This window comes from Xiphophorus maculatus, chromosome 23 (assembly GCF_002775205.1).
Source record: "Xiphophorus maculatus strain JP 163 A chromosome 23, X_maculatus-5.0-male, whole genome shotgun sequence".
Classification (NCBI taxonomy): Eukaryota; Metazoa; Chordata; class Actinopteri; order Cyprinodontiformes; family Poeciliidae; genus Xiphophorus; species Xiphophorus maculatus.
In genome coordinates, this window is record NC_036465.1 from 25,881,631 (window position 1) to 25,902,239 (window position 20,609).

At 41.3% G+C, this 20,609-nt stretch overlaps 1 protein-coding gene across 2 annotated transcripts in view; it reads left to right on the plus strand.

Moving 5' to 3' along the window:
• Positions 1–11,723, plus strand: part of psd2 (pleckstrin and Sec7 domain containing 2) — a 43,850-nt gene extending 32,127 nt beyond the window's left edge. Inside the window, exons 4-15 of one of the 2 annotated variants that reach the window (XM_005811126.3) lie at positions 432–620; positions 1,888–1,968; positions 2,675–2,787; positions 2,901–2,959; positions 4,972–5,061; positions 5,151–5,194; positions 5,303–5,493; positions 5,599–5,669; positions 5,966–6,123; positions 6,827–6,971; positions 7,066–7,209; positions 8,818–11,723. In XM_005811126.3, coding sequence (XP_005811183.2) covers positions 432–620; positions 1,888–1,968; positions 2,675–2,787; positions 2,901–2,959; positions 4,972–5,061; positions 5,151–5,194; positions 5,303–5,493; positions 5,599–5,669; positions 5,966–6,123; positions 6,827–6,971; positions 7,066–7,209; positions 8,818–9,033 — 1,501 coding nt within the window. In that variant the 3' untranslated portion in view covers positions 9,034–11,723. Of the gene's footprint in view, positions 1–431; positions 621–1,887; positions 1,969–2,674; positions 2,788–2,900; positions 2,962–4,970; positions 5,062–5,150; positions 5,195–5,302; positions 5,494–5,598; positions 5,670–5,965; positions 6,124–6,826; positions 6,972–7,065; positions 7,210–8,817 lie in introns of both variants that reach the window. The other variant, XM_023328619.1, reaches the window with a different exon arrangement.
• The last annotated feature ends 8,886 nt before the right edge of the window (positions 11,724–20,609 follow it).

Consider the following 20,609-nt stretch of genomic DNA (forward strand, 5'->3'; position numbering starts at 1 on the left):
TGCCGTTCTTGGCACAAACCCGTGTGTGTGTGTGTGTGGGGGGGGGGGTGTTCCTGCTGTAACGGGAGATTCACAAAAAGCGTAGTCGTTGGTTCAGAAACCTGGCAGGTGTCTGACATTATCAGGAAAGCTTCGTAACAGTCAGACTTTACAAGTGTGCAGCTAGCATCACAGCTGAGGTCAAGTGTTAGAATGCCTCCCCTCCGACCTAAGGATACTTTGACGCTGGAGGTGGATGGATCTGTGCACCTGTGTTGTCCCGTGCTTTATGACATGCTACCCCCAGGCAACGTCAGGCCAGAACCGGAGGAAAAGGCATAGAACAAATCTGAGTGCTGAGGTAAAAAACTGTTTTCTTTTCATCCCGTTCATTAACTTGAGCTCTTGCATCTGTTGTGTGTGTGTCTGTGTGCGCATGTTGCCTTTCCCAGCGATGCCGACCTGTCAGACGTGCCGTCTGACTTGGAGGAGAGCGATCTGGGCAGTCTGGAGCGCGGCAGCACCGACACTCTGGCCAATGGCTGCCGAGTCGACAGCGAGGCCGCCAAGAGGCTGGCCAAGCGCCTGTACCACCTGGACGGCTTCAAGCGCTGCGACGTCGCCAGACACCTGGGCAAAAAGTGAGTCGGTGTAACACATGGACAGATAGCAACCAAAAAACCGAACTCGAGTAAGAGTAGCACTGCTTCAACATGTTTTCACGCAAGTTAAGGTAAAAAGTAGCCGTCCAAGAGATTACTGAAAAGTAAAAAAGCATTTGGCTACTTAAGTACAGAGTAACTGATCAAAACATCAACCATTTAATATTTAAGAACCAGATGGACTGAGATATAAAGTTATGTGGAAATGTTGGTACTTTAAAGACCAAAATTAAAATAATTCCCATAAATGTCAAGATTACAGAATAATAGAATCAGGCAAAATAAAAAATAAAAAATTTCCAAATCAATTTTTTTTCCAGTACGAAACTTTTAACTTGGTTGTTCCTTATTCAGTGAAGTGACTCACAGTGGCTAGAAATTTTACTAAAGTAAGAGTAGCAATACTTCATATCAATTAATCAATCAGACTTGATTTGCAAAGCACGTTTCAATAAGAAGTCAGTTCAAAGTGCTTTACATCATAAAAACACAAAAATCGACAAATGAAACATTACATATTACCAATTGCTGTCAGTACGGATAAAAAATTACTCAAGTAAATGTAACTAGAGTCTCTCAAATAAATCAGCAAACTTTCCTTCTGAAAGAGAAACATATTCTTTGGAGAGTTTATGAGTAAAACCCCTAATTGATGTTTTTGAAAGTGTTTGTATATGTCGTGACATACACAATGGCAATGACTGAATTAACACAAGGGATAAACTAAAATGGCCGGGTATAATGAAACAAACTATTAAGAAATGATAAAATTGCTGGAGCTGCAAGTCCGAACACCTATGGACCATAAAGGCTCATGTTGTTTAAGGAAATACAAAAGAAACTCCATTTGCAATTTGCCACAAGCCGTGTAACATGGACGAGGACCCGCTCTTGTTGGGCAGGTGAGGCCAAAGTTTAACTTTTTCACCAGCTCACAAAAAAAAACTGCATGTAATGAAAAACTAGCACTGCACATCAACAGAACAAAAACAAACCTACTTCCTTTCTGACGAGACTTTAATGATCTTAGATTCATGCATTCGTTCCAGCTATCATTTCACAGATCAGCACCACATTGTGTTGGTCTGTTCCATAAAATCCTAGTAGAAAATACGTAGAATCTTGTGGTTCCAATGTGGAGAAACTTCAAGAGATTTTAATGTTTTAATAAGAAGCTACATCCACCGCAGCCTGGTGTCACGTTGACCTTCTGATGCTGATTATCTCTCTCTCTCTCTCTCTGCAGCAACGAGTTCAGTCAGCTGGTGGCTTCAGAGTACCTGAGTTACTTTGATTTCTCCGGCCTGTCCCTCGACCGAGCCCTGAGGTAACACTTACTCAGCAAATTTTAGTGGCAAATGGGTGACACAGAAGACCTTTGCATACACGCCTACACACACGCACCCACACTAGCTCTGAGCTAATCTCCTTGTCAGTGTTGACGTCGATTATCCTGTGCAATTTACGGTACATTAGGGCTGCAGCTGATGATTATTTTAGCTACTGATTAATCTATCAATTATTCTGACGATTAATCGATTATACTGTTGATCAGTCATTAATGGGATAAAAACGTTTGGCACATTCTACAGATTTTTCATTTAACCACTTGCGCGTTTTCCTACACAATACTGGAAATGCATTTAAAGATGAAAATAGTATTGCTTTCTTAGTGAATTTAACCAGGTGAAGCTACTTGAGGAGTTTTGGCTAAAAGTTATTTACAGACAAAGATTTATTTTTTTTACCCTCAATGCAAAATGTATGTATATTTTGTTCAACTTTGGCTTAATAACTGCTCTGAATGTGCTTCTTTTTTTTAAGAGTCTATAGCGATTGATTACTAAATTAATTGACAATTGTTTCAGTAATCGATTAATCACAATTAATCCGATTAATTGTTTCAGCCCTACAGTATATCAGACGTGATGTAGGGTTTTCAGCTCATGGTAACAGCGGCTGTAGTTCTCATTATTGAAATTAGAACAGATTAACATCAGTTCTCATTTCATTGGATTGTTTTTATGTTACAGAAACTTCTTAAAGGCCTTTCCATTGATGGGAGAAACTCAGGAAAGAGAGCGGGTCCTCGTCCATTTCTCCAGACGCTACTGTCACTGCAACCCACTGACGGCCACTTCTGAAGGTTTAACTCAACCTGCCTCATTAACACGTTCGGGATTTGCCTTATTTTATTTACAGAGCAATTCGGCTCACTTCGATCCCCCGACCTTCTTCTTCTTCTTCGTCTTTTTGCAGATGGAGCCCACACATTGACCTGCGCGCTAATGCTGCTCAACACTGATCTACATGGACATGTACGCACCGTCGTCTTCCCACCTCTACGTTTTTGCTGATTTCTAATTTATAAAGTCTTCTAAACGTGATGCAAAATATCTGAGATGACTTACCGTCAGGACGGCATGTCCTTGCCGCGTTTTCTGCATTTCGTTTTTTTTCTACCCGTCTATCCTTTTTGCTGTTTCATTCTCTCCTCCTCGGCCTACTTTATGACCTGCTTATGTCTCGTCTAAAGGACCCGTTTCATGTGTGCGGTGTGAAAACTGGAGCGCTGTCAGTTCACAGTTTGCCTCTCCTTGGCCCTGCTCTTCACTTCACTTCTACCCTCACTAGCAGTATTAACTAATATCCTCTCTGTCTTTTCAATTCCCTTTCCTCCTTTTCAAACCCTTCCCCCTGCTAACCAAATCTGGCCCCTGGTCTCTCTCTGCCCCTGCAGGTGGTGAGTATACTTACCAACTAACACTCTACCTGTAGATGTGTTGCCCTCCTTTAACCAGCTAAAACGGCACAGATCACGTTTGTTGGTGTGCCCCAGTGAAGATGTGTGAAAAGCAATAAAATAAGTTCTCCTTTTATTGAATTTTTGTCTCGAAATAAGACAAAACTAACCTGCAAGTAACTTTCCAGAAAAATATAAGAGCTTGTTAAGTCAATAATTCCTTAATATCAATGAAAAAGTACTATTATTTCAATTATATTTTGGAAAAAATGTCTTGTAATAAGTGAAATAATTTGAACAAGCTCTTTTCTTTCTGAAAAGTTACTAGGAAGTTTGTTTCGTCTTATTTCAAGTCTTCTAAGTTATTAAACTAGAAGCTAAACCAAAAATGCTTGGTGATATTTTGGGTTTTTTTGCAGAACAGACTAGAAGCTGGTAAACTATATATAAACACATCTAGACTTAAGAAAATCCAAACCCAGCACAAGACAGGAGAAAGTCTGAGACATTAAGAAAACAGGTATTAGCTGTACTAGCCAGAATAAAACAGGAAGCTGCAAATAAAAAAGACTGTAAATGAAAGAAATGTAGCTACATAATAGAACAAACCAAGTCCAACACATGATGGTGCCAGAGGATAGTCCACAAAGACTGGACTCTGACACAGTTTTACTTTAAATATGCACAGTGAGGACATTTTAGAAGTTACCGTTGGAGAACCACGTATCCATAGCGACCATTTGATGCCATCTAGAAAAGAGAGTGGGGATTAAATATTCATCAATCAGAAGTGAGGACTTTGCTAACCTTCAGTGTGTTGTCCTGCTGGTGAATTTCAAGATTCAAAACTGGTGATTTTGTTGTTGTTTTTTTTTGCTTTTATTAATTAGCTTTCTCTCCTTTCCCCCACTAAATAAATCTGGTCAAATCAACTGTTTTCTAAAACGTTCAGAGATTAAACTACAGTAACAGATGAATATATTTTTTGCAGCCGTTTCATTAAAGTGAAATATTTTTAAACTGCATAGCTTACAGCAAAGCCTATAATTAGTCACACTCATGTTGGAATTAGTAGTTTTATTTTTAAATTTGACTAACAAGTTGTTATCTTCTTAATTGCGTTTTACCAATAAACCAGAGTGCCAGTTATTGTAATAACTAAATACCTAAACTTGAGTATGAATCCATTCAAATCTCATAACAATTTCTTTAAAAACAGAATTGTTACCTGAGATTTACTTTTTCATCTGTGTTCAGATAGTTTGACTGCAGTTACAAACAGCTCTCTCTTTAATGTTGGACCATAATTACTTGCCAACACTCCCTCTGTGGTAGGTAGCTGCTAGCTAACCTCTTATGAAAGCAGACGCGCTGCTGAACTCTAGCAGCTTAACACTGCCACCCAGTGGGGAAGCTGGGAAACTGCAATCAAGCTGAAGGGGAAAAATGAACCACAGAAAATGCCTTATCTTTACATTTTCACATATATTTCCACTGATCTGACCTTCATTAAGGCTGAAAAAATAACTCTTCAAAATAAAACTTTATTGACTCAAGCTGCTTGGTTGCTTTTCCTCCTGTCCTCAGAACATTGGGAAGAAGATGTCTTGCCAGCAGTTTATTAGTAACCTAGATGGCCTCAACAACAGCAATGACTTTCCTAAAGAATTATTAAAGGTACAATAAGCTTTTATTTCTCTTTATTTATTATTATCTTTCCCACCAGAACTGAAACTGAAACAATTTTTCTTCTGTCTGTGTCACAGGTCCTGTATAACTCAATCAAGAATGAAAAGCTGGAGTGGGCAGTGTGAGTTCACCTTTTAGAAGTATTTTGTGGAATATGTAAGCTTATTTTTATTTTTTGCTTCTTGGTGTGTTTATCTCAATGTGTGTGTGTGTGTGTGTGTGCACGCAGTGAGAAGGAGGAGCTCAGGAAGAGTCTGTCAGAATTAGTGGAGGACCAGTGTGAGGGCGGGAGCAAGCGTGTTGCCAGGGTGACGGACGGCACTAACCCCTTCATCGCCATTCCCGTTCAGCTGAACGCCGTCACCTACAAACACGGGGTGCTGACGCGCAAGAGCGACGCCGACATGGACGGCAAAAAAAGTGAGAGCGCCCACGAACCCACCGGCAAACCGCAGGCGACCAAAGATCTACATTCACTGACCGTTCAGTGAAACAGATTTTTACTCTAGTTTGTTTCTCCTCCAGCTCCGAAGGGGCGGCGGGGCTGGAAAAAGTTCTACGCAGTCCTAAAGGGGATGATCTTATATCTCCAGAAGGTACCAGATCTCTTCCTCTGCTCCGTTGCCATAGAAACACATCCACCACCACAGCGACAGCCGTGCTGGATGCTGCGAATCTGCTGCGGTTTGTGTGCGCATGCACGCACGTGTGTGTGTGTGCGTGTGGTAGAAAATGTGTTGAGACAGGGAGGCATGGTGTGTGTGTCTCCCTCTGCTGGCTGGACGCCTGCACTGACCAAATATTCAGTTTGACTTCCAAGTAAAGCTGGTAGGTTTACTTTACAAAAAAACCTAATTATTAAACTGATTTTCCTCTTTTGTTTTTTTAACAGGATGAGTACAAACCTGACAGTGACATTTCCGAGGCGGACCTGAAGAACGCCGTGAGGATTCATCACGCTCTAGCCACTCGTGCCACCGACTACAGCAAGAAGCCCCATGTGCTGAAACTGAAAACTTCAGACTGGAGAGTGTTTCTGCTGCAGGCCCCGTAAGAAACAACTCAGACATGAAACTAAAAAAACATCTGCAGGGACTAACGTGTTGATATTAATGAATGTTAAAATAATTAACATCAGCTCCGTGGATTTTTTTTTTTTTTTTTTTAGAGATGCACCGGTCTGATAGTAATATCTGTATTGGTCCTGATATTAAAAATGTTCTAGTTCGGATATTGGTAACAATGTTTCTATTAAGGACAGATCTAGTCAGTCTAATTCTATGCTTTGTGCTCTGAGCGACATCATGATTTATTATTTATTTTTACATTATATTTGGGATCCCTAACTGAACTTTCTGAACCATTTGAAAGAAGGTTTGATGCTGTTTATTTTTACATGTTTGACCAAAATAGACAACCTGTTGTTTCACTTTATTTATTTTACATTGTCTGACTGAACAAATTAAAGTTGTTTTTAAATATCTGACAAAGCTTATCAAATAAAATCAGCACATTTATGTCTGTTTTTTTAAAAAAATAAACGTTTTAAGTCAATTCACCTATTTTTCCGTATCAACTGATATTAGATCTCAGATATCGCCATCGGAACTGAAAAACGTAGATCGGTCCACCCCTAGTTTTTTTATTTTATTTATTATCATTAGTTTTTTTATGTTTGAGAAAAAGCTTCTAAAAACTGGTGCTGCTGATCAAATACCGGTCAGGTCATTTTTATTCTCCGTTCTCTCTGCAGGAGTGAGGAGGAGATGATGTCCTGGATCTTCCGGATAAACCTGGTGGCGGCGCTGTTCTCCGCCCCGGCTTTTCCCGCCGCCATCGGATCCAGGAAGAAATTCTGCCGGCCCATCCTGCCGTCCTCGTCCACCAGGCTGAGCCAGGTACGAAGGAGCACGCCTGATTTACTTCAGCGTTCAGCAGCTAATTTCTGAGCCTTTTTTTTTCTTTTTTCCGGGCCGTCTTTGGTTGGTGCAGAAGGAGCAGCTGCTGAGTCACGAGAACAAGCTGAAGCAGACGAGTTTGGAGCTGGAGGAGCACAGGAAGCTGCAGCCTTCGGGCGACCCGAAGAGCCGCGACCGGGAGGAGTACCGGCTCAAAGAGCACTACCTCACGTACGAGGTAGCGGCTTCCTGCGGCGCTCACCGTCTGTTTGATCAGCTTCAGCAAACAGGAACCACAGAGATTTCTGTTATTATTTGATCAGCGACAATCCCGGGTTGTCTAGAGCGCCTTGAAAAAGTATTGGGTTCAACATTTTGTCATCCTTTAGCCACGAACTTCAATTAATTTTAGGTCATAGATCAAAATTAAAGCAGCACACGACTGTGAAGTGGAAGGAAAATAACATGATTTTCAACCTTAAACAGAAAACCTGAATTTAAAATATAAATCTTAACAGCATGTCTACCTGGGTCGGTACTCTACAGAACCATGTTTTGCTTTAATTAGAGCTACAGGTATTTTGGGCTATATCTGAAGACATACATTTTTCATTTTTTTTTTTGGTTCTGATTAATATTTTTGTGAAGGTCGGTTTTGTTTGCAGACATCCCGATTCATTTTATTTATGGTTTCAGTTGTGTGTGGATCTTAGTTTTGTTTGGTTGTTGCGTTTTATTCATCTCGGACGTTTAAAGTATCGTCCAGTTCTAGTGTTAAAAGTTCTTTACAAAATTAAATTCATTGGTCCTAGAGAGGGAAAACTTGCACTATTAAGCCATTATCAATACATCAGTTGAAAATGGTCTCAAAACAACAATATTATTGTTTATCATCGCAATAATTACTGAGGTAATTTATTTTCCAGCAAAATTGATCATGTTATGACCTTCATGATGCTGTTTTATTCTCTTAACAAACGTCTGAATTCTTCACAGATCAGTCAGTTTATACTGAAATAAAATTACACAGCTTTACTCATTAGGCGACTTCTGAACCCCAATTAAATTTAGGGTTGTCGGAGTAAACGGGGCTGATTGCAAATCCGCAACACACTTCAGATTTCTGCATTTTGTAATCGTTGCATTGTTTTCCTTCCACTTTTCATACAAAGTCCTGAGGAAATACTTTGAGGTTTGTGGTTATAACGTGAGATTGTGTGAGAAGATTCATGCGGTGGGTACTATAAATGTTTAAATACAATTTGTAGCCTCACAATATACGCCTTGGAACATTTCCGATTTGCACAGTGGAGTTGAAGTATATAACGTTTATAAAATAAGTTTTTCTTTTACAAATGGTAAAATTGTCACCATGTCATGAGTATAATCTGTGGGAAAAATGTAGCTCCTCTGCCTAGTCCCAGCATTAACCAGAAACAACTAATCAGAGTGAGGAGGAGGGTCTTAATGCTGTCAATGAAGCTCATGTACACGCTGGTCACATACACGAACTCTCTGCTACGCTACAGCGTTGGTATTCCTCATCACGAATGCTAACGCAGATAAACAGTTTTCCTGTAAAGACAGGTTGTTTCTTTCTTAACAGCGATTCATGAGGTTGATTAGCAGCGCCAAGACCATTCTCCTGGGTCTGATTGGTTGTTTTTGGATGGAGTTGGGCATTTCTTCAGGAGAGATTATACTATTGTGACACAGTGACCGTTTTTAACAAATGTGTAAAAAAAAACAACTGATTTTTAAAATAAGTTAGCTACTGTAGCTTTAAGTTGAGTGATTCTGATTGTTTCTGAACTCTCTTCTCTCCCCCTGCCCTGTCTCTGAGCAGAAAACTCGCTACGAGACGTACGTCAGCCTCCTGCAGGCCAAAATCTGCGCCAAAACGGACGACCTGGAGAAGATCGAGGCCGGCGTTCTCGGCAGAATGATGTCGGACGCTAACTTGGCGGGCCGAGAGTGCGTCCTGCGGAAGACGCGCTCCTTCCCGTCCATCAGCCTGTCCCACGCCGGCCAGAACGGGAGACTCCCCGGATGCACTGTTTAGTCACTAGCCTGTCGCGTTTTGTGGCTCCTCGGATCTCCCCCTCCCCTCCCGGCGAACCGTCCCGCTCCCTCCCAGATGTTATTAAACCTGATGAAAATCCTGACCTTGAGCAATAGTTGAGGGAAGCTGCTGTTCCCTTCGTTCTCTCAGCTCCTGTTGTCGCACATTCGGCGCGATCCTAACTGTGATCTCTGCTTCGAAGCAGCACCGTCAGTATTACTTTTTATCAGCTCAGAGTCGGGCAGTTGTCTAGTCAAAGTGCCGTTAGCTCGGAGAAGAACTTGAAGTGGTTTGAGTAAGTCGGAAAGCAAGTCGGAACCGTCTGGTTTTTATTTTCTGACCTTGTGCTTCAGTCCTGAAGTGAGTCGGTGGGTGTAGTGAGGCAGGCGCTGTACCGCTGTAGCATTGGACCGTTTTCACTCATCTTGACTCATCCAGGCATGTGTAGCGAATGGACCTACAGTACGAGAAGACTGTATTAACTCAGAAGGATAAAGTCCCTAATTATCATATTTATTTATTTATTCGACTTTATTTAGCCCAGAGAAGGTTTGTCGTCCTGTTTCCGAAAGGTTTTTTTTATGTCTCTTTGGAGGATGTAAAATGGGTAAAACTGTTCCTAGTGAGTTGCTCTACTATGGAGCTGGAGGTTTAGTGCCTTACTGGAGGGCACCTTGGCTCAGAGAGATCAAACGACTGCTTAAACTGCCCAAAATACTAACATTGGTTTCATATTTTTCACATTTTCAGGAAATAAAACGGGTCATGAGAAGTGCTGATTGGATAGATAGACCCTCCCTGCTGTTGTCTGTGCTATCCTCTCACTGCTGCATCTCTGTCCCAATTGAACAGAAACAAGTCTGCAGCGCTCTTGAATTTTTTAGCATTTTGTTGCGTCGCAAACCTCAGTGCAGGTCGTCGGGATCGTCTCTGATAAATCACGACGCGTTTCGTGCGTATTTGGAAAGTGGGCAGTAAACGGCGTTCTGAAATCTAATTCTTGCCCCTTGTTTCTTTGCAAAATGGCTCCAGATTAGGTAGAAACCGGATCATAAATGCAAATTGTTTTGGGCCATATTTATTCCCTCGATAGAAGAAAGTTACGCTACGTTACGCTTAATATTTTTGGACTCGATTGAGGAAAACAGGAAAAATATTTTGTCCGTTCCCAGCAATAAAGACAAGATGTAGGTCAGTCTGCATTTGAAAACAGTTGCTGTGTTCAACTAAGTTTCAATACAACAATTAAAAGCGGAGGTGGATTTAGAGTACAACGAGAGGAGGTGCCCCTGGTTACCATGACGACAAAGGGAAACCAGGTAGCTTGGAAAAGATGATCGCTTCGTGTAGCGTCTAACACTTTTGTGAGCAGATTTTAATTTAAAAGTGGTAGTTCTGTTCTAATTTACATCAAATTGTGGTCGCACAAAATCTGATTCTCACATAAAACTCCAATTAAACACACTGAAGTTTGTTGCAGTGACAAAATGTGGAAAAGTTCAACAGATAGAAACTCTTTAGCTTGGCGCTGCAACAGAATATGTCTGGCTGTTACAAGAGCAGGACAGGAAGGTGTGGGCGATGCAGGTCATGTTGGTCGTTGTGTGTGAATGTGTTCCAGTTGGCATATTGAAGCTAAAAGCAGCTGAAAGGATTTTTTAAAGTAAAATACCCGGGTCTCGTCGTCGTACGACGAGCTGATTGAGCGCGTGTGACTTCCTGCCGGCACAGTCAGGCCTGGGTCTCTCCAAAGCCTCGCCGGCCTTTACCTTTGTGACTGAACATGCACTATAACCCCCTCGGATCTATCACCCGTCATAACTTTCTCTGGCCTGTTTCCAGTATCCAGCACTGACTGAAGCTGACGTCTCACTTCGGGGAAACGGAAACCGGCCGATTTGTAGAGCGGAGCAGCGGGACTGCTCCAGTTTCGTGTTTCTAAGTCGATAAGCCCGTCGGTATCCGGCAACATAGCCATCAAAACACTTTTTCTGTTGGTGTGAAGCGTCTTCTAGGAAAAAGGGACTAGTTTAAGTTTCTTAGTAGAGACCAATAACAGGCAAAGCAGATCTACGGCTCATGTGTTTTTTTTGTTTTTTTCCCCCCCCAAACCAAGAGATAAAAAGCAACCCAATGGACCTGAACTTCCTGGAAGAAGACGACGGTCGTTGGAACAGGAGATGCGCTAGTACATCTGTTTGTGAGCACCTGATTGGACTGAACCTAAGCTCCCCCAATCACACACAAACATGTTTTGTTTCCCCCCAACGTAACTGTTTATGACACAACTGTAGACCAGTAACTTCGGTATCCGCTGACTCGACCCGGATGCGGTTCACGTTGGAAACGCCGACCGTACGATCTGGACGCCTCCGCCACGTTGGAGAACCAGGTTTGACTTAGTCCGGGATCCTCGTTTGGGACTTTTGGCTGGAATAACCCGGATTCTCTTTCAGACTTAAAAGCATAAACCGCTGAAGAAGAGCCGTGCTTCCGGAGGAGGAACTACCCGTTTTTAAAGCCGTTTGGATGAAAAGAACCGCTTCGTTACAGGGAGACTTCCCCGGCGTAGTCCCTTTGTCTGGCTGTCGTTCTAACCTTCGATTCCTCGTGTTCTAGGTTCTAGGGTAGGCCTGTGCTGTAAAATAAGGTTGTGACAAAAATAAAAAGTGGATAAAAAGAAAAAAAAACCTGACAACTTTGGCACGTTGGTGTCAGAATTTGATCTGTCATTTTTTTGTTTTTTGGTTTCGTTTGTATATTTGAACTTTTTGACAGAATGCGCATACTATGTAAAGGACATATTTACTGAGTATTTAGTCTGTGCTTCATAAAGTAAGCTTTTATACTTACTCTGGCTTGACTTTATTACCACCAACACAGAGCAAAGCAGATTATTAGATTACTGAAAAAGGTTTAGGATTTCTTAGAATCTGATTTGTTTTATTGTGGAGGAAACAGTGTGAGAATTGGTAAGTGGTTGAATCATGGTTACGCACAAAAATAATGCATCATAAGGGATATAATGCATATCTGCTAAAAATGACAGATTTATTTATTAATTTAAAAAAAATTTAAATAAATACTTGAATATTTCTTTTAAATTTGAATTTGAAGCAAAATATGCTCGCCAGACATTGAAATATCAAATCCATTCACTTCACTTTGGAAATAGTTTCACATAGTTCATACATATAGCAGTGTATTTAAAATATATTTCAACATATTTACCCCCAATTGTAAAGTAATTCCAAACCATTTAATCCAGAGAATTTGCAATCACTTTCCTCAAAGATTCAAAGGGGATTATGTAAATATTTCAGCAACACTCAACCTCTTCACCATATACATATAAGAAAATCCATAACAAAGTTGTTCACCCAAAGTTATGTTTACGACAATAACAGCGGTCCAACATCACTGATTTTTTTATTTTGTTTTCTATAAAAATTGAATTGCCACAAAGCAATTAATTTACTAGTCAGTGCAGAAGAGTAATAGAAAACCAAACGACATGCCGCTGTTTGTGTGTAACAAGCATTAATCAAACCTGTTTACGACAACAGCGTGGGCTTCAATCAGGGACGTCACTCGTTTTGTGGAAAAATGTGGTTTGAAACGGGTGTTTTTTTACTTTTATTTAATACCTTTAATTTCACAAATCTAAATGCTGGCTATAGAGAGTCTGTAAATCTGAGCGAAAAGGCTCGCTCTAAATATTGTTTGGTGAACACTGAAAAGTTAATTGGAGAGAAGAAAACATACAGTGAAGCACAAAGATTATAGAAAATGCTTTAAAATGAAAGTCAGAGGGACTTCAAGGGAAATGGAAAACTATCAAAGAAGAGCCAAAACAGTAAAGACTCAGCTGACGGTCGCCTCCAAGGTGGTCATGGAAACGTCTGCAGCCTACCTGTGAGTGTTGACCTCCCTCCTTTGTCGCTTACCAGGGATGATGGTGGCAGGTTGGTTCCAGAACAACCAGATAAATGCTATGAAGCAGCCAGCATACCTGGACCTCAATCCATTACGAAACAAATGGGTTGACATCAGAGAATCCCACTGAGTGTGATACATAGTGATGGAGTGGACAGTTCGAGTTGCTCTGGTCCTTTCTCAGAGCTGAAATCGTAATAAACGAGCTGCGTTCCCCCTCTTTTTTTAAATACTCCTTTAGAAACTTGTTTTCCCTTCACAGCTGTAAAGTTTGGCTCCTAAATTTGAAAGAGAGTTTGTCTCTTAAAATGAGCTCCTTCAAGAATAATTCCACAGTTTAGTAAGATTTGCCCCAGAAAATAACTAAAACAGAGGGGAAAAAAGAGTAGGGAATAGCAACTGGTGCAAAAATATTTATTATTCCTCCACAGTCTATTTAATTTATGATGTAGCAAACCAGAGATATTCGTCTTGAGATTTATAACTGCGTATTACTCACTTGCCTAACCTGTCGCCTACATTACCCACAATGCACCTCGCGCTCCAGCTAGTCCGCGGGGTTAGCTAGCTAGGTAGCTAGCTGCTCTGGCTGGCTAGTGTAGCTCTAAGTCCGTGACGCCATTGAGCTGGCCTAATTATTGTATTTGCTCTTTCGCTCATTTCTCTTCCATCATTTATCAACTTGAAGTAAATTACTTATAAAACTCGGAGTCTTTCAAGTGTAAGACATGTTCAAATGAAGCTGTAAAAAGTTGCATTTTAATAAGTAATTTGCTTATTGAGTTTGGTCACGAGTTACGTCTGACGTTTGTAGAAAATAAAAATGAAATTCATTTTCAAATATGAAAGAAAATTTAGTTGTGTGTCAAAAATATTAGTGAGAGCTGAGGTAGTTTGTAATACTTTATTCAGTGTCGAGGTGCTTCATTGTATTTTTTTTTAAAGTTGCATCACCAACATGTCTTCCGCTCAATATTTGTCCCATAGAAACCTGTTTATTCCTTTTTAAACTCGACAAACATTAAATGACTAAAGCTTTTATATCACTGCCATGCAAATGTTGACCTGTAGCATAAACCCAGGTATAAAAGTCATTTTAAAGTAGGCTAAGGCTAATTTCTGGTATCATCTTTAGCATTGTGGGCTAGTGATTTAATAAAAGTAACTGCACTTGTGTTATTTAATTATGCTAGGTGTCATACACATGAACATGTTCTAATAGCTTTAAATAAAACAGAAGCAATAGAGCTACAGCTTTGGAAAGAATTAAGAGAAAATGATCCATTTCTCTGGTTTTACTTTTTATAGGTATATGGTTGAGTAAAATGAACATTGTTCTTTTGTTGTATGAGCTACTGAAAGCATGTCTCTGAAATTCCAAGCAAAAATGTAGTGTTTATTTGCAGAAAAGGAGAAATGATCAAAATAGCGAGAGAGAAAAAGATTTCAGCAAAAAATTTAGCCTCGACACTTGCTAAATTTCTTACTGTATTCAAGTAAATATGTTTATTGTGTGCATCTTTTAGTAATTCAATGGTTCATGATGGATGGTTTCCACATCCACATTAATATTCACAGTTCTTCTCCACTGGGAATATGAATTGTTTTTCTTCCAGGCGGTTGGAATAGGCTGACAGTGGACTCAGACTGTCCATGTGGCTTTAATTGCTTCTGGTGCACTGACCTGTTGCAGGGAGAAACGTCCTTTTCCTGGATGATACCGCTCTGTCAACAGTGTGTCCGCTGTCCTGCTGTGGCGACAATGTGACACTCTGCCTTTGATTTCCCGGGTGAAAATTAAAAGCACACATGTCCGCAGCACTGGGTTAAACCGTGATATTGGAGAGGGGTCAGAGCCGTGAGCTGAGGTAGCCTCAACCAGTCCAACTTAGCTGGACGTTTGCAGCACATTCCCCTTCTTAAAGGTGTGGCATGCACTTGTTTGAAGAGATGTTCTGTTCAAAGGTAGTTAAGCAGTTAATGTCTCACCTGCAGGGGATAAGACTCTGAGCATCATCGTTTGGTGTAAATGCAAATTAGTTGGATGCTAACTGTTAGCATAAGCAACAAGGCTGACTTTTACCATCGTAAAGAACTCTGGTCTCAAAACTTGAATAATAATAATACCCTGTTGTAATTAACCTGTTGCTATGTGTGCAGTAGGCTGCATTTACCATGAATAAAGTGATTATTTACCTGATAAAAGAAGGCAAGAGGACGTGCGCCACCAATTATCGTCCCACGTGAAACGTGTTCTGTGACTAACTGTCTGATTTATAACCTGTTGTGAAAATAAAATAAAACATTCTCACTTCAAGTTCTACGAAATCTCGATTTTCAGACATTTGTTCTGACCGGAACATGTTCTGTTCTCAGTTTGTTTCACACAGGATGATCACCGGTGGTGCACCACTTCCTACCTCCATTTGTCATGTAACAGAAAATAATCAGGTTCATTGTGAATAACCATCCAATGTACACAAGTCAAGTGCCTCAATCCACAGTCGTGGAAATTTACGCAAAACCATTGTTTTATGCTGTTTCGTAATTGAGTTAATTGCAAAAATGCCAGTTGCTAACTCCCACCTGCAGGTGGCAGTATTTCTTACTTCTACGACACTGCTGCCACATCCTTACTTGATGTCGAGTTATAGTCTGTGATCGATAAACAAAAATCAAGCTACTGAAGTTATTTAAAGAATAAAAAAGATTTTTTTTTTGTATCCAGTCTGCTTGATATTTTCTTTCTCATTTTTTTTTTTGTAAGGGGTTTTAATAAGGGAAATTTTTTTTTTTAAATTCACAAAATTATTTGCAAATATTTCTAAAGTTACACCTCAGAATCAGTGATTTTGATTAGACGGGAAAAAAAATCACAAAAACAGCCGTGAAATCCCGGAGGGACACACTAATGCAGACGGACAAAAAACGCCGCCGCCGCGTTACCCACCGCAGATAAGATACTGACTGCACACGATGCTTCAACGGAACCTCACCTCGAGAAACCCCGCACCATGCCTCCCCCTGCCCCTCCAAAAGCAACACTGTGGACAGTTTCATGTACACGAAGGCAACCCGTGTGAGCGGATAACCGTGGAGTCGAGACAGTTGTGAGGAGACGGGGGACACGTGGAATGACATTTTATTGCGGCGATTAGTCGTTTTTCAGACAACAAGGCTCCCAAAAAGAAAACATTGAAAACAAACAGCAAATGTACAAAACAGCACACCCTTCTTTTTATTTGCCATCAACAGAAATTTAATAAGGTTGCGAGAGTACATAACAGAAAGTAACGGTGTGTGTGTGTGTGTGTGTGTGTGTGTGTGTGTGTGTGTGTGTGTGTGGACGCGAGGTGTGATGACGTTGAGATGAATGGGACGAGCTTGATGTCAAAAGCCAAAGTAAGCACCATCGTCATGTAGTCAGGGAAAGGCCATATTTCAGTAAGAAATATCCTAGAACGGGTGAGGAGAGGTTAAACATGATACAAGAGGGTTGTTATCACAGTTTTCAGACATTTTTTCTTCTATTTTTTTTAATACCAACTAAAGAAAAAAATCAGAACAATAATTGGTGTAGCACTACTTTATCATGCAATTTACTTTAGTAAACCTTCTGACACACAGACAAAATATACTTCAGTAAGTAGAACTCAATACATCTCTGTCCAGCAATAGTCACAAAGCCTGTAATTTATACTCTTTAAATGTGAGATCCCTATCAAAAATAATATGCAGATTTTTTTTCCTTTTTCTTAATATATCTAAAGTGCAAGTATTCGGTTTTTTTTTTTTTTTATTCAATGCTTTCTGTAAGTATAAAATACAAAGGAAAAAAAACAGCAAGATGTTTTTCCTGTTTACATGTTATATTTTCTGAAAGGAGGAGCATCATATATAACAAACCATATATATATATTTATATACACACACATACACGCACGCCCACGCACGCACGCACGCCCACGCACGCCACAGATAAAATATGTTTGAAAGATACAACATATGATCTCAAATGGGGATGGGTAAAGGGATCAAACGGTGTCATGGGATATGTTCATTGTGCATTGACCCCCCCCAAACCCCTCTTCCCCGTTCGGGTGACCCCCCTGCCCCCCCACACCTGAACGGGGGTCTAGTCGTTCCTAACAGCATCGCGACACTCGAAGGAACGTCTCTACAACTATACACAACAGTAGCCTGTACAGTCTGCAGACATCATGGACCCTACTGCTTTGTGCGTGTGCAAACCGAAGACGTGCCGAATGGACCCAACCTCCCTACACCCCTTGCACTCCCAAGCCCCCCCGCCCCGGCCCCCATCCACACCTGTCAGGGGTTTTGTGATGAGTCACACAAAAGTGCTTGGCTTTGACAAGAGGCTGCGATTGGCTGTGATTTTTATTTATTTGTCTTTTTGATTGTTCACTGGGAACTCCATAAGCAAACAAAAAACCAACAAAGAACATTTAGTTGTGGGGGGGGGGGGGGGGCACCTTGTTGGAAGTTTTTGTTTCTTTCAGAGCTTTTATTTTTGCAGAAGCAAGTCGCCGCCTCCTGCATGTGTTCTTTTTATTGATTTTTTTTAATCTGATTTGGAAGTTTGTTGTTGGGCCGCCGCTAAGAGATGATGAGCTTTCAGTAGAAATGTCACATTTCAGCCAGAGAGAGACGATCTGATTGGTTTCATTTGAAAGAAAAAAAAATGCAGCCAATATCTCTAGTCCTGCAAAAGTGCTACATTGATTACAGTAATTGTAATGAATGTATTGGTGTTATCCATTAATATTAAAGTTGGGTGATAACTAGTTACATTTACTCGGTTGCATTTACTTGAGTAACTTTTTGGGGGGAAAAATAAAAAAAATTTAGGCGTACTCTTAATATGCTGAACTTTTTATTTTTACCCCGGTAACTTTATTACGAAGTATCGTTACTTTTACTTGAGTAAAATTTCTGGATTCTCCACCAGCTGAATGAAAACAAACATTTTTTTACCCCACAAAATTTCACCATACTCGGACACCCACACACACACACGCACACACACACACACACACACACACACACACACACACACACACACACACACACACACACACACACACACACACACACACACCTGTAGTTCTTGTTAAAGTTTCACAAGTTTTCAATTGAAAGAATTTTGTTTGGAAAAATGTTTGTTTTGCCTGATTTTATTTATTTATTTGTAATTATGTTATTGATGTGAATTATTTTCAGTTTGGTCTTGTAAAAAACAAAAATTCACATAATTTCATATTTCAGTCCATCTGGTGATGTAATTTTTAAATATCAAATTGATTGATCATTTGAACAGTTACTCAGTACTTTAGTAGACTTTTTTTTAAAAACTTTTTTTCTTTTACCCGAGTAATTTCCTGATTGGATACTTTTTACTCGAGTAAAAATACATTAAAGTAGTGCTACTCTTACTTGACTACGTATCTTTGGTACTCTCCCATCCTCTGGTATTTTGATTCTTACAGAAAGACTTAATAAGCAAAAACAGAAGTGCTTACTGCTCAGAATATTTGAGCTTTTTTTATTGAGATTTCTTGGTGGCGCTTCATTAAATGAGGCTTAGTTTGTTCCAGCTGAATTGGTTCTGGTGGGGGGGTTTTTTGGGGTGGGGGTTCCCAGCCATCTAACTGGCAGTGCACAGCAACAGGTGTGGGTGGGGGGAGTGCCACAGAGCAAAAGACATTCACTCTGGTACTTTCTCTAGGATCGTTTTTTCAAACATCAAAACAATAGCAGCTGGAAAATCTTCCGGGTTGGAAACCTTAAGTTTTTAGACCCGTCGGCCGTTCCCATGCCTACTTGTTGCCGAGCGTTCTGCCAGGTGTTCTGTCCGGATGCAGACAACAAGCGCCGAAAGCTGGAGTCAACTTTGCAACCTTAACAACAACAGCCAGCAGGAGGCTAAGTCCTTCACTTTTCCAGTTTTTGCTCAACAAGCATCGCATGTTTCAAGAAAATAAAACGCTCATTTGACAAAGAAGCGCTGCGGTCGATAAACACGAAAAGGCCGGGAAACGGCGCGTTAGAGGTGCTGCTGCGAGGCCGCCTGGAGTATAATTAATCAACCCATCATCCTCATCAATGCTAACAGCTTCGGCGCACGCTGAACTTCGGCGCAGAGCCTGACCACTGACGCACAAAAACAGCAGCACACAAAACGCCGGCCTACCATTTTGCATCCCCCAAAAAAAGCTCTAATCTGGGCAACAACATGGCTGCAAGGTCACTCCGGGTTTGTTTTTTTTTTGTTTGCTTTGAGTCTGTGTGATCTCCCGTGAAATAAGAAACCAGAATCAATCAGCAAAAAAAAAAAATCAATCCCATGTGCGTCCCCCTTCGCCTCCTTTTTTGCCGCGTAATCCGACACAGAGCCGCGACCCAAAAGAAAAAGGGGCCGAGTCACGTTTCAAGACAGAACTGCTCTGTGACAAAAACACAACTGCCCCCCCCGCGGCGCTGGCCTGTACAGTATACGTGTCGGGGTCTTTCGGAAAGAAAAAGGTGCAAGTTTCATAAAGTCTGAGCAGGTTCGGCCTCTCATTAATGGCTGCCGGGGAGATGCGGGGGGACGGGGGGTGTGTGTGGGTTAGCCGTGTGTTGCATGAACCTGGCGGAGAACTAAATTTAATCAAGCTAAGGAGAGAGAGTACTTTGGAGGATGAGTGCTGCCACACAACAGAGAGTCTTGACCCTCAGGATGAACTCAGACTGACCTCAGATGTGCTTTGTCGGGCACACAGTCATCGGTGGCTCATGTTCAATAAATACCGGCGTTTTATTTATTTTTTTTATCATTCACAAGCCGGGGCGATGAAATAATCTCTGCAAGCGAGAGAAAAAGGTCCTGCTAGGATCTGAAAGGCGGCTGCTGGTAAGCCCAAAGCAGGGCAGTGCCAGGCTTTCGTCGGGCCTTTCATCGTCTCTCTCTCTCTCTCTCTTTTTTCTCTCTCTCCATGAGCCAAAATGTCTTTACATGAAACAGGCGGCGTTATCAGAAGCATCTCTCTCGGATGCCAGAAGGGTGATGAATCAAACACAACTCCGCCTTTTTAAAAACAAAAATCGAAGCGGACCCGTCGTCGTCCTGCTGCCGAGGTGTGTCTCGGCTTTCCCCGACGCTTTTTATTCCGGCCTGTCTGTGTCCCCCAACCCACCGCAGCCACGTGACGGGATCAGTTGAGCTAGCCGCTGTGTGCCAACTGGCCTTGCATAAACCTGATTGTGATAGGAGCGTTCAATTTTAAGTTATTAAGTCAGCACAGAGAGACCGGACCGGACCTGAGTAGAAGAATCTGAAAGCTACGTCCGACGGACATGCTGTGACCCTCACCGCAGAAACGACTGGAAACACTCTCCCTCCATGCTTTAGCTGATCAGCTAGCAAAAGTGCTTCCAATAATCAAATAAAAGCCCAAGCTGATTTGTAGTTCACCTGTCCTGCAGTCGACCGTTCCCAACAAGCTCTCACTCCAAACACACAGCTTTCCTGGCTCCTATTGACAAGAGGCCTTGTGCAGTTCGAGACACCATTCAACATACTTTAGAGACCTCCCAAACACTCAGAGAGCAACGGGGGGCCTCAGCAGGGGGAGGCT